Source organism: Kwoniella newhampshirensis, chromosome 1 (assembly GCF_039105145.1).
Source record: "Kwoniella newhampshirensis strain CBS 13917 chromosome 1, whole genome shotgun sequence".
Taxonomy (NCBI): domain Eukaryota; kingdom Fungi; phylum Basidiomycota; class Tremellomycetes; order Tremellales; family Cryptococcaceae; genus Kwoniella; species Kwoniella newhampshirensis.
The window spans coordinates 671150-683402 of record NC_089955.1 but is presented as its reverse complement, the minus strand read 5'-3'; the positions used below and the strand labels follow the sequence as shown (position 1 = coordinate 683402).

The 12253-nt window shown below is 51.9% G+C and overlaps 5 protein-coding genes across 5 annotated transcripts; 2 read left to right on the top strand and 3 right to left on the bottom strand.

Annotated features, from left to right (window-relative positions):
- Window positions 1–233: 233 nt before the first annotated feature.
- On the bottom strand, window positions 234–2372 carry IAR55_000273 (uncharacterized protein; the record flags this gene model as incomplete). Its single annotated transcript, XM_066943409.1, has 5 exons — window positions 234–299; window positions 362–1841; window positions 1895–2138; window positions 2190–2275; window positions 2338–2372. The coding sequence occupies 5 exons, from the start codon at window positions 2370–2372 to the stop codon at window positions 234–236; spliced, it is 1911 nt and encodes a 636-aa protein (XP_066805951.1).
- A 277-nt stretch (window positions 2373–2649) lies between these two features.
- IAR55_000272 (uncharacterized protein) lies at window positions 2650–5130 on the top strand (the record flags this gene model as incomplete). The annotated part of the gene is made up of 10 exons (XM_066943408.1): window positions 2650–2742; window positions 2809–2929; window positions 2987–3096; window positions 3149–3576; window positions 3629–3740; window positions 3792–3930; window positions 3989–4265; window positions 4320–4442; window positions 4495–4583; window positions 4634–5130. The coding sequence occupies 10 exons, from the start codon at window positions 2650–2652 to the stop codon at window positions 5128–5130; spliced, it is 1989 nt and encodes a 662-aa protein (XP_066805950.1).
- A 1909-nt stretch (window positions 5131–7039) lies between these two features.
- Window positions 7040–9024, bottom strand: IAR55_000271 (heat shock protein 60, mitochondrial; the record flags this gene model as incomplete). Its single annotated transcript, XM_066943407.1, has 5 exons — window positions 7040–7441; window positions 7495–8319; window positions 8372–8594; window positions 8651–8744; window positions 8817–9024. The coding sequence occupies 5 exons, from the start codon at window positions 9022–9024 to the stop codon at window positions 7040–7042; spliced, it is 1752 nt and encodes a 583-aa protein (XP_066805949.1).
- A 335-nt stretch (window positions 9025–9359) lies between these two features.
- IAR55_000270 (uncharacterized protein) lies at window positions 9360–10010 on the top strand (the record flags this gene model as incomplete). Its single annotated transcript, XM_066943406.1, has 4 exons — window positions 9360–9362; window positions 9484–9561; window positions 9697–9882; window positions 9960–10010. The coding sequence occupies 4 exons, from the start codon at window positions 9360–9362 to the stop codon at window positions 10008–10010; spliced, it is 318 nt and encodes a 105-aa protein (XP_066805948.1).
- Window positions 10011–10330: 320 nt separating this feature from the next.
- IAR55_000269 (uncharacterized protein) lies at window positions 10331–12176 on the bottom strand (the record flags this gene model as incomplete). Its single annotated transcript, XM_066943405.1, has 6 exons — window positions 10331–10693; window positions 10747–11208; window positions 11282–11545; window positions 11613–11708; window positions 11778–11956; window positions 12068–12176. 6 exons carry the CDS (start codon window positions 12174–12176, stop codon window positions 10331–10333), a joined length of 1473 nt encoding a protein of 490 aa, XP_066805947.1.
- Between the last annotated feature and the right edge of the window lie 77 nt (window positions 12177–12253).

Genomic DNA, 12253 nt, shown 5'->3' with positions numbered 1-12253 from the left:
ATGCCGACGGGCACCTAGAGAGGTTGCTTGCGCAAGGAATGACGTGATGCATTCGGTGCACCCGCATGGGTATCGTTGCGGTACTTTGCAAACCCTTGCAACGATCGGAGCCTGAGAGTGACGAGTCCAGCAGAAATGGCAAAACAAATATATGGTATAAACGATATGATCGAAGCGGAATATGAGCCACGTCCAAAGCGTCACATGGCCTCCAGCTGAAGTCTTCCCTCTCTTCAAACCTTCAACCCCTTGCGCTTCTTCTTTTCGATCGCTTCTCTCTTGGCCTCCAGCTTTTCCTTCTGTTAATGTGAAAACCCGGTCAGCCTGATTGATCTTTCCAACCAATACCATGTATACTCACCTCCTCAGCTTTTAGACGGTTCGAGTATTGCATCTTCTCGTAAAGCTTCGACTTCTTGTTACTCATCATGATCCTCCTGAGGTCCTCTTCTCCCTTGGCGGGCGCCGGCGCAGTCACCTTGGAGGCATTTGCTTTGGTGGCCGCCTTCAATTGAGTACGGAATGTGGTATGAGAAGTGCCGTTCGTCTCGGCCTCGAGCTCCGCAGCATGGAGAAGAGTCGCGTTCGTAGGGTCTCGAGCCGAAGCAAGCAGTGCGGGGGGGTAAGACGCTGACTCTGACTCTGACTCTGACCCTGACTCGTCCTCAGACTCGTCAAGTGCGTCCTGTTCCGCCTCATCGTTCTCCGCCGCCTCGTCTGCTGCCTCGATTGCTGCCTTCTCCTGATCCTCCAACCATGGTCGGTAGACATCACCTTCCCCATCCCAAGGACTGAGATGTGGAGGCAATAGTTGTCCGGGATGGTATCCCTCCGCACTGATAATCTTTTGTCGGTTGACACAATCGGCGACCCATTGAGGCTGGATCCAAACCCATTTCCTTCCCGCCTCCATCTCCCTCATACTCTCCGCTGTCATCGGCCTGTCCACAATTACGTGAGTGATAGAGTCGGCGTTCGAAGCGTTATCCGGAGAAGGCGCTGTCAGTGAGGTGACCACCTTGCCGCCAAGTGCTCTGATGACAAATTCCCATGTCCGGGAAGATGTTTCACGACTAAGGTAGAAGGTGTAAGGGGAGAACAGGAGGCTTTGTCGAGATGTGGAAGGAGTTGATGAAGTTGCGAGTAGGGAGTTGTACGTGGTGAGCGGTGCAGGGGCCACATCCTCCACTTCTTGAGCTTTGCTGGGTCGCTCAACGAAATCCTCATCCTCATCCTTCTCCTCATCCACCTCGGCGTCCTCGTCCATCTCGACGTCGGCGTCAATCCCACTTGCCTTGATCCCCTTGATCGCTTTCCTCACCGCCTTCTTGGATACTTGTCCCGTACCATCCGCACCTTCTGCACCTGCCTTCCTCTCCACCAATCTGAATGCTCCCACTGACTCTCCTTGCTCGTCAAGCTCGACATCGAGAGGCGGAGGGTAGACCAAGTTCTCCTCGGTGTAAAGCTTGAACAATACGAAGCTGACAAGCGTTCGATAGAGGTCTAAGAAGGTTAGCAGGATTCTGAAATCGACATCGGTGGGGACATATTGTTGGAATTCGTATCCTTCCAGCCATCGTACTCGCACCATCTCGCCACCTTGTCCGGGCACATCGCACTCGTAGTAGACACCCTTGATACCGAGGAAAACTTTACGGAGAGAGTGTGTTCGGATAGCCCAGACCTTCCATTCTGAGATGAGTCGACTACACTCGGCAATGATTTCTGATGGAACGAGGGTCTTTCCGGGGATAGGATTCGTGGGGAGAGTGGAGAAGAGGTGGACAAGGTTGAGCGGATCTTGGAGATCTTGTAAAGCAAGAGTGAAAGTAGGATATCTAATACATAATGATCAGCCAATCGCCTCGAGTACACTATGAGCGTTACTCACCTCTCCTTGACAAGATGATCCAATCTCGCAACTGGCTTAGCATCCTCCAAGTTCTTGGCCAAAGCCCATTCTCCTCGTCCAAGAGCCCTGGCAAGCTTCTTCGCGAATGTCTTGTGCTCTCGAAACTTGACCAACAAGGGCTCATGCAGGAGATACTGGATGTCCTTGTGGTAGTAGAATGAAGCGGGGGCGGAAGAACCTTTGTTTGCTCGCTTCTTGTTCAGAGGTTCTCGGGGGTAGATACCTATGTGTTTGGTTCAGTTCTGTGCATGATCATCTCTGAGACCTTACTCACCCTTGAGGATACATAATCTTCTGAAATCGGAGAGAGAGATCTGCAGCTTCTTCAACGCTTGATTTCTCGTGACATAGTTCTTAGCGCTGTACGAATCATCGATTGTCAGCCAAATTCCCGGAAGCCAGCTTTATTGCGATTGACTCACGCTCCGGACTCGCCTCTTCTCTTGATCTTGGCCATGTTGTCCGTGGGTGACCCTGTGTGATGTATGGAATATGACAGATAGCAATCAAGCAAGACGTTGAAATCTTTAGAAAGAGGCTCTGGTACGAAAAGTGGAGGAAATCAGCGGAAATTTATTTTTCACCTTGTTGTTTTTCCAATTTATCCCGTTCCAGTGTTCTCAACTCCCTCTCCTCCACTTTTGTTGACAAGTTTGTTGCTTGTAGCTCTGATTCTGATACTTGATGACTCTGCTAACGTCAGGAGCGGCAGCAACGATACAACCCGGGCCGAGATGGCACGAAAGTGTCAAGTGTGTGGATCGAGGAAGTGGAGAAAAGATGGCGTGACCGGCAATGCAGTCTGTGAGGAGGGTCACGTTCTGCAGGTGTGTGTCAGATACAATGTATGATGGTCCACCTACGAGGTGCTGAGAGCGATTTCTCATGATTAGGACTTTCGTTCCGAAAATCACGTGGTCGATGGTATCCCTACGCATGCTCTTACGAAGCGAAGACTCGTAAAGGGACCCAGACAGAACAAGCGGAAAGAAGAGGGGAGAGCTAATCCGGAATGTCAGCGATCTCGGTGTCTCCTGTAATTGCAGGTTGAGCTGACCGGTTCCATCACAGTCTATCATCGTGATGAAGCAGAATATCTACGTCTACAAGGTCTTCAGATTCTGTTACGGCTCCAGGCTCAGGCATTGTCAAAATTATGGGCCCTACCTGATGCATTCGAGGTGAGCTGCTTCAGTACACCCGCCCTTGTGGAAGGACTGAACAGCTCCATAGATGGTAATTCGAGATCTATGGGCTTATCAATTGGCCATGTCATCACTTCCTTCACCTCCCGATTCATCCTCTGCTTCGACGGAAATCCTTTCACCAGACGCGAAGACGATGCCCGAAGTGCTAGGCAAAGCGTCTGACGTGGGGATGGGCCATCAATCCGATGAAGGTTCGTCAGCCGACGAAGAAGGTTTCGAAGACGAGGACGGACAGGACGAGAAATCGGACTCGGAACTTGATCCCGAAGTGCTTGAGAAACTCACCGAGTCTGACAAGGAGGAGCAGAATTTCATGGAAAACTCTCCGAATGGACAGAGAAGAGACACGAGCTGGAAGAGGAGGAGGAGATTACGGGTCTCGGATACCGTCTCGACATTGGTGATAGGTCTGTGGGTCCTCAGAATACCCGTCATGTATGTTGACATGGAAAAGTGGGTAACGCTCATCTTCTGCATTACGACGTCTTTCGCTGATGTCAAATAGTCTGATCAACGAGGTGAAAATTCCATATATCGATTTCGCGCATACGACCTATTTGTCAGACGAGATGAAGAAGCATATGAACAGAGACGTGACTGCTGCTCTGTCCCCTTTGGTGCGTCGCGACTCTCCACTTCGCTCCTCAGCTTCTGACTTTTGGTCGTAGAGGTCACCAGCACCATTGACAATGCATCGAACTTGTAAATTGTTCGCTAGAGCATTACGGCGTCGATACGGAATCGCGGTTCCGGAGGTCAACGTACATCCCATTGCATGGAGGGTACTTTCTGTGCTAGGCGGAACTCGTGTGTGGTCATGCTACAATCGACTTGTAGACCGCTAGCTTACTCGTGTTTCATCCAGCAACGACATATACCCAGACGCTTCGCCTGCTCGCTCTGCTCGACGTCAATCTTTCTCTTCTCGAACGCGAGATTGCTACCTTCAGCCGACGTGTAAGATCGAAGACCACGATGAATGATCAAGGTTCGGATTCGGAAAGTGACCAACCCCTGAAAGAGAGAAAAGAGACATACGAAAGGACGAGACAGTATCAGGATATCCCGCCACCCGAAGTCGCGGTGGTCACAGCATGGGTCATCATCATGAAAATGGCTTATGGCCTAGATGGTTTGTCGAGGTGAGCTTAGGGCACTGGCATGGACAATTGGACCATAAATTGATGAGCTTTCAGGAATGCTTTATTACAGAGTGATCCCCTCATTGATATGCCTGAGAGCACCGCATGGGTCACGGAGCTGAGATCAAGAGTCAACAATGGTCTTCTGAAAGCCGGACGAACCACTTTGGACAAGCAGTAAGCTATCGGACGGATGCTTCTTTGATCGATTGGCTGATTCATCGTTCAGGGACTTCGTCAGCATGGATGAAGAAGACATTGACATTTATTTGACGAAGTGCGAAGCCGTCCTTCTTGATCATCGTCCAGAAATCCCAGGTGAGAGCTGCATGGCTGCCTCAGACATAGTCTTTGCTGACCCATCTTAGACGCCGTCCCATTTCCCCTCCCTCCATCCGTTGGGATACCGCCTCCTCTGATTCCTCCCAATACGTGGCATTCATACCACACCAACGTCAAGACGGTCCAACATTCTCCCTTACGACAAGATAAGACAAACAAAACCCTCCCCCTGATGCCTGGCGAGAAAATTCTCTCTTACGACTCCACGGACCTGACAGGAGAACTGGACGATTCAGTTGAGGTGGTCTTACGAGCTGCGAGCGAGGTGGTAGGATGCGACATGAGAGAGTTGATGAGCATCGTAGAGGTCTTCGAGAGAAAATTGGAGAAGATCAGGATCACCAAGGGAGATGAGGAAGAAGGATGGAAAGATTCAAGAGGTCGAAGTAGTCGTCTTGGACTGAGAAGAGAGAACAGTGGGAGTGGGACTAGGAGTGGGGCAATTAGTAGGGAGGTCAGTAGGAGTAGGAGTGGTTCTATGGCGAGACGAAGCACACTACGAGGAAGTAGGAGTTTTGGATAGACATGTAAAGCGGGTCCGTACTGGACGGTGGTGACATTGCATCTTTGCGTTCTCATCTATGCCTGGCTCGAGACGCTCTAGCATGTCGCGATCGTCCGTCTCAATCCTGCGCCGCAACTACCTTGTGATCGTCGACTCGTTTCGCGCAGTATAAGTAGCAGGATAACAAAAGGTGCGATCCTATGACGCATGAGTCATACCAATCTGATACCTGCCTGAGACAAGAGGTCAAGGACAAGGGTATCCTTCGTCTTTGTGGCCTTCGAGAGGCGAAAGCAATGCTTGGAGTTGGTCGGAACCCGTCTGACAGAATCCGTTTTCGCAATGCATGGTCGGTAAGTTAGACGATCAACGGTCCGGACCTTGTAGACAGCTCGATCGTGTTGTGTCAAAGCACACATCATACTGTCATGTCGAAAGAGGTGGAAGCACGTCATCGGTAGATGGGCTTAAGGAAGGAGATCGCAATGGACGATGATCGACCGTGGCTACATCTCGGCGTGGGATCCTCTGAGTAGCAGGGTTGTGGAGGTGTCATACATGTCGAAGACAGGTGCCTCCTATCATATTGACTCCCCTCATATCCGCCTTTTATGATTCGACTCGAGGTTCAGTGATCACGTCGGAGTTGACTGTGGCGGGAAGCTCCGTGCAGTATAAACACCCTTCCGACCTACAGTACGAGTAAGTCATCTGCGGCAGTAGCTCTTTACATCGTGCAAGACTTGATAAGCCACGGTCGGTCGCTCACCAACAGCCACTCGCTTGAGAGTGGTTGTCTGCCCTTTCCTACCTTTTCATAGTGGTGCGTCATTCCGTCCAACTGGCATAACGTCGTGTCCCCCCGCATGAGACGGCTGCCCCCGTGGTCCAAGGTGAGTCGTAGGCACCAGTGTATCTGTTAGTGCAGTCCTGGATGCAATGTGCTGATTCGGCAACGCAACGAGAACTGTTCCCGCAATGCCTCCTAGTGCTCCTTTTGATATTTGTCAGTCCTTGCCCTCGGTACCGTCTCTCTTCTTTCAATTTCTTCCCCCTCTCGTGTCAGGCAGTGCCCGAAATGTCTTCTTCAGCTTGTACTGCCAAATACAAGGACTGGGCGACCCGCAAGCCGCAGCCGGATGACGATCGACGCGCATGCTCCCGCCATCCGTGCTCTCGCGCCCATGGTCCTCAGACCAGAATCTGGCAGCTCGGCCGATTCAGAGGAAGGAGCATCCGTCAAGATCCCCGTGCGTGACGTCCAGACGACCGATCCGGAGCGATACACAATCACCTGAGGAAATGTATCCCGTCACAGCGTCGCGTGCATGACGACGTGGAATAGAACAGGCAACGCACGGAATTCGAAAGCATGGGTCGGGAGGAGTTCGAAAAATAACTTACCAAGGGGCCGACGACGCTAGTGTTATTGACACGGCCTTTGCTGAAGCCGGACTTTCCAAGGACGAGCAGGACACCATCAGCCGCATAATCAGAGACATCATCAAGTAAGTCACACGACCGTCAACAATCTTAGCCATGTACAGAACTTGGCACGCTCGCCGTGGCGCAATCACGTGGATTCCTCTGATACTCAAGCATTTATCCGCTGTCGAACGCACCGAGGATTTCATCGACACCTTAGATGAATCCAGTAGGTCAGCAAACTGTACTCTCGATATGCTGTGTTCTCGTACAGTACCTCTCCAACAATTCAGCACGTCAGAATACAGTACTCGAGTATCGTGTTCCTGTTTGATGCTACCTCTTGAGATGAGTCGGGAGTCGGATTCATGTCTGTACTATGACGTGCTACTGTAATTATGCGTACAAGCATCTTTTCCTGTATAACCTAGGACCCACATCGGTCCATATGCAAAATTCCAAAACCCTTCTTGTCCTTCCTGTTTCTCGTCGATCAAAGCTCCTACATCATACCCATGCCTGGCATACCTCCCATGCCTCCCATACCTCCCATACCAGGAGGAGGAGTCTTCTCCTCCGCATCGACCACACAAGCCTCGGAGGTGGTCAACAAACTGGCCACACCGGATGCGTCGACAAGAGCGGTTCGGACGACCTTGAGGGGGTCAAGAATACCGGCACCGATCATGTCTCGGTATTGGCTGGTCTGAGCATCGTAACCCCAGTTGAACTTGTCGGTGGCGGAGTAGTCGGAAAGAAGTTTGCCAACAACAACGGTACCCTCCTCACCAGCGTTTTCGACAATGGTTCGAACAGGTCGTCGGATAGCTTGTCTGATCATGGTGACACCGAGTTGTTGGTCGAAGTTGTCGACGGCAATATCATCGAGAGCGTTAGAGGCTTTCTGCTCGGATGGTCAGCACAGCGTGAAACCTGTCACACGTCAAGAATGCTCACCAATAGAGCGGTACCACCGCCGGGGACGATACCCTCCTCAACAGCTGCACGAGTAGCGTTAAGAGCGTCGTCGTATCTGTCCTTCTTCTCTCCAACCTCAACCTCACTGGACCCTCCGACCTTGATGACGGCAACACCACCGCCAAGCTTGGCCAATCGCTCTTGAAGCTTGGTCCTGTCGTAATCGCTGGTAGTGGCGTCGTTGATGACACCTCGGATCTGCTCACATCGAGCCTGGATGGAGGACTTCTCACCTTCACCGTTGAGAATGATGGTGTCCTCCTTCGTGATAGTAACGGATCCAGTAGAACCGAAAAGATCAGGAGTAGCCTTCTCGAGCTTGACGTCGAGCTCGTCGGTGAAGACGGTACCGCCAGTGAGGATGGCAATATCGCCGAGGATAGACTTTCGGTTGTCACCGAAACCGGGAGCCTTGACGGCAGCGACGCTGAGCTGACCACGAAGCTTGTTCAAGATGATGGCGGCGAGGGCCTCACCGTCAATGTCCTCGGCGATGATCAAGAGAGGTCGACGGGTCTGGGCAGCGATTTCAAGCGAGGGGAGAATATCCTGCAGAGCGGAGATCTTCTTCTCAGAGAGGAGGATGAAAGGCTTCTCGAGCTCGACACGTTGGTTTTTGGCGTCGGTGATGAGGTAAGGGGAGATGAAACCTCGGTCGAATCGCATACCTTCAGTGATCTCGATCTCATCCTCGATGGTTCGGCCCTCCTTCACAGTGATGACACCCTCCTTGCCAACCTTCTCCATGGCCTGAGCGATGATGGCACCAACGTGTGTGTCACCGTTGGCAGAGATGGTAGCGACCTAAACAGATATCAGCATGTTGCCTATCAGTTCACACTTGGTTCGCACTCACTTGAGCGATCTCCTCGCTGGTGGTGATGACCTTCTTGTTGGCGGACAGGACCTCCAAAACCTTCTCGACGGCCTTCTGGGCACCTCTTCGGAGATCCATGGGGTTACAACCAGCAGCGACGTTCTTGACACCCTCGGCGTAGATAGCTCGAGCAAGGACAGTGGCAGTGGTGGTACCGTCACCGGCAGTGTCGTTGGTTTTGGAAGCGACGTCCTGGACGAGACTGCGTGGAGAAAGTCAGCACCTATTCCAAAGCATTCTATCCTGCGTCGTACTCACCGAGCACCCAGGTTCTCGACAGGGTCCTTGAGGGTGATAGCCTTGGCAACGGAGACACCATCTTTGGTGATCTTGGGTCCACCGAAGCTTTGGCCTAGGGATACGTCAGCTGTGCTCTGCCATACGACAGCCTAATGTTTTGAGCTTTGAGCGAACGGAAACCCACCAATGATGACTGTTCGTCCCTTGGGACCGAGAGTAGCACTGACGGCCTTTGCGAGGATATCGACACCCTTCAACATGCCTTGTCTGGCCTCGTTACCGAAAAAGACATCTTTGGAAGCGTAACCTCGCTTGGAGATTCCAGCGGTGGAAGCGGATTGGAGGAGTCGAGCTGGTCGTGGGAGAGCAGATCGGGATCGGAGAACGTTCATCGTGTAATACGGACGATTGTTGTTTTTTATGGGTATTGTGTTTTCGTGATGCTTGAAAGACAAGGTATCAGAGAAAGAGATCGAGACGAGGGGGAAGGGAAGAAAAGTCCCAAAAGCAAGCAGCGGCGAGCGGCCAAGTTCTGTGCCAGGTAAAGTAAAGAGAGGTACCTGGTAGAAGGATCGGGTGACTTTCTCTGACAGCGCATACCGTGGGAAAGTTGACTTCAATCGCACAAAGGCACTTTCGAGAAAATCCACAAACTAGCCTCTCTGTATCCTTCAAGGAGACAAGATCTTAGATTCACATCATCGACAAACAATCATCAGCCTGCACAATGGTGAGTGACCATGCTTCATCGACGAGACAGCCAGGAGATTGTGCAACCCCATCCGTCATTGGCCAACTTCCCCTTCGCCGAGTCTCCGCTCACTGACGATCTCTTTCTGACACCCACGCAGTCTGCTACTTTCAAGTCTATCAAGTCTTTGCAACCTCTCTTCGACCGAGTCCTCGTCCAGCGATTCAAGGCCGAGACCGTGAGTGAGCCCGATCTCGTGTCTTACCGTTTTGCTTGCCCGCAACTTGGAAATTCCAAACACGTCGATGCGCCGCACTGTTTCGCAATCGAAACCTGAACCTTGCGAGGAAGATCGCTGACTTGGACTTGACAGAAAACCGCCACTGGCATCTTCCTCCCTTCAACAGCTACCTCCTCCCCTCTCCCCGAAGCCACAGTCATCGCCGTCGGTCCCGGTGCTACCGGCAAGGACGGTCAGATCAACCCCGTCAGCGTGCAGCCTGGAGATCGAGTCTTGTTACCCGGCTGGGGTGGTTCTCCCATCAAGGTCGGAGAGGAGGTCAGCGGTCTCTCATTGCCCTCTTGATTGTTCTACGATCGGAATTCTGATACGACGCTTGCTTTTACCGCGTTTAGGAGTACCACCTTTTCAAGGACGCCGAGATCCTCGCTAAGATCAACGAGTAATCGATAGATAAGTCGATGATGGGATGAGAAGAAGATGCGGGGCACGAGTTCTGGGTGACTGGCTTCGATTCGTGGGCAGGCGAATGATGCGGATCGGGCGGATCAAGAGGTCAGAAGATGAATAAAAGACTTATGTTGATAGATAACAACAACATATACGTAATGCATTGGTCAGATTCCCCACTCCCAACTGTCGAGTATCTCTAATGAATTGGCGGAGTATGACAAGCTTCTGACCATTGCAGATACCAATCGCCAATTTGATCACATCGTGACAACTAATCAACATTCTGCAATACACCCCTTTGAACTCTTCCACGCTACCTTCTCCCTGCCGGACGAGGTCTAGCAAATCCACCACCGCTCGATGCGGTCGAATTGACTCTAGGTCCGAACGCGTCGAATGCTCTTTTGATACTGTCTTTGCTGTCTTCTTCCCCTTCGGCGCCCCCGACAGGCGTGGAAGGACCTGTGGATGCCGGAAGAGGGATCTGCGTAGCTGCTCGAAGTGGAAGTGAGGAAGGTTGAGGTCGAGGTCGGCCAAACATAGCTTCAGGCGCTGGCCCGCCGAAACCGCCCAAGCGAGAGGGAGTAGGCAGAGAAGATGAATGAGAGGGTTTGGCAGGTGGAAGAGATGTTTTCAGGTAGGATTCAGTAAGATCGGCTGAATCGGAAGTTTCGAGCTACAAAATCACGCTATAAGTGGTGTAAACCGTCCGAAGAAAGCTTCACGTACCTTTGACACGATCTCGACTCCCGCCTTGTCCTTCGCATCTTGTTGCATCCCCCTCACAGTGGTCGAATAGATCATCCTGTACTTGACCGGACTAGCCGAGGGACAACAGTAAATGAAAAACACTCGTCCCTTGCTGGGCTTCTCCACGGGGGTTGAAGGTGCAGGTACTTCCGCTGATTCCGTCTTCTCGGTTGGATCTTCTCCCTCGGTCTCCGCATCAGGCTCTTTATCTTTTGGTGTCCAAGAAGTCGTGACGGTTCTTGCACCTCCCTCGGAAGCTTGAAAAGTGTTTCGTGGTGTGCTGGTAGGAGCTTTGACGGAAGGAGCAGAAGAAGGTGGAGTTGGATAAGCGTAGAATGCGTAAGACGGTGTCTTGGAAGGTATCTTGGAAGCGAGTTGTGAGGGTGTACAAGCTTCGGATTTGAGCAGAGATATCCCGGCAGAGTTACCCGCTGGAATCTCCTGTTTCAAAGCCATGTCATATCAGCACCTGCGCACCGGACTTGAATCTAAGAGACGAGACAGATTGACGAACCAGTACGACGACCCAACCATCATCACTCCTCTCCGCGACCTTGTTCAGCGCGTCTTGAACACCATCTCCCCAACCCAATTTCCCACCAAGGCCGACGATCGCCTTTTTCCTCCTGGCTTCGGTCTCCGGATCAAGAGCCGCTCGTTTAGCTTCTAATGCTTCAGCTTCTCGAACTTCGGCAAGAGCGGCTTCGGACGCCGAGAGCGGAGGTGGAGCAGCGAGGTGCTTGAGATGAGACGAGAGTGCTGCCGGTGTAAGGTCGGACTGTATTGTAGTGTGTCTCGTCAGCATCCCGGCAGAAGTGGCAAGATAAACCGCGGAGGAGCCTTACGATGGAAGTTGCGAACCAATCATGTTTGAAGTTGCTGGCGCCCAGAGCTTTCAACAGACCAGACCTCGAAGAAGCCTGTAACATCTTTGCTCGGACCTACACGCGGGCCATCAGCAAGCTATAGAGATCACCGAACACATCAGACATCAGACGAAAGGAACCCACCCCCGCATCGTCCGGGACAAAAGTCACCATCATCCATTCCCATTTCCCACCTTCTTTGCTGTCCAATCGATATGCGAAGCTCGCAGGTGTCTTGGGGGATGGAAGTGCGGGTGGGAGTAGGGAAATGTCGGCTTTGAAGTCTTGTTTGGTGTCGACGGTAGTTAGGTGTTTGAACGATTCTGCACATCACAAAGGATCATAACATGATCAGCGTCCCTGTCATAGATAGCTCCGGTGTCGTCCGATGATTTTAGATGAGACGGTGGCAACTGGGATCGACCCCGACTCACCACCTTCGATGATGAACACCAACGCTCGAACATTATCGGCATTCGACTGAGCTGTCGAGAATGCCGAAGTGAGAGAAGGGGGGACCTTGATACCGGACGGAGCGGACATGGTGTAGATGAGGGTAAGACACGCGCGTAAGGTGATGATTGTGCCGAGTGACCGTGTCGTGGATGAGTTTGGTTATA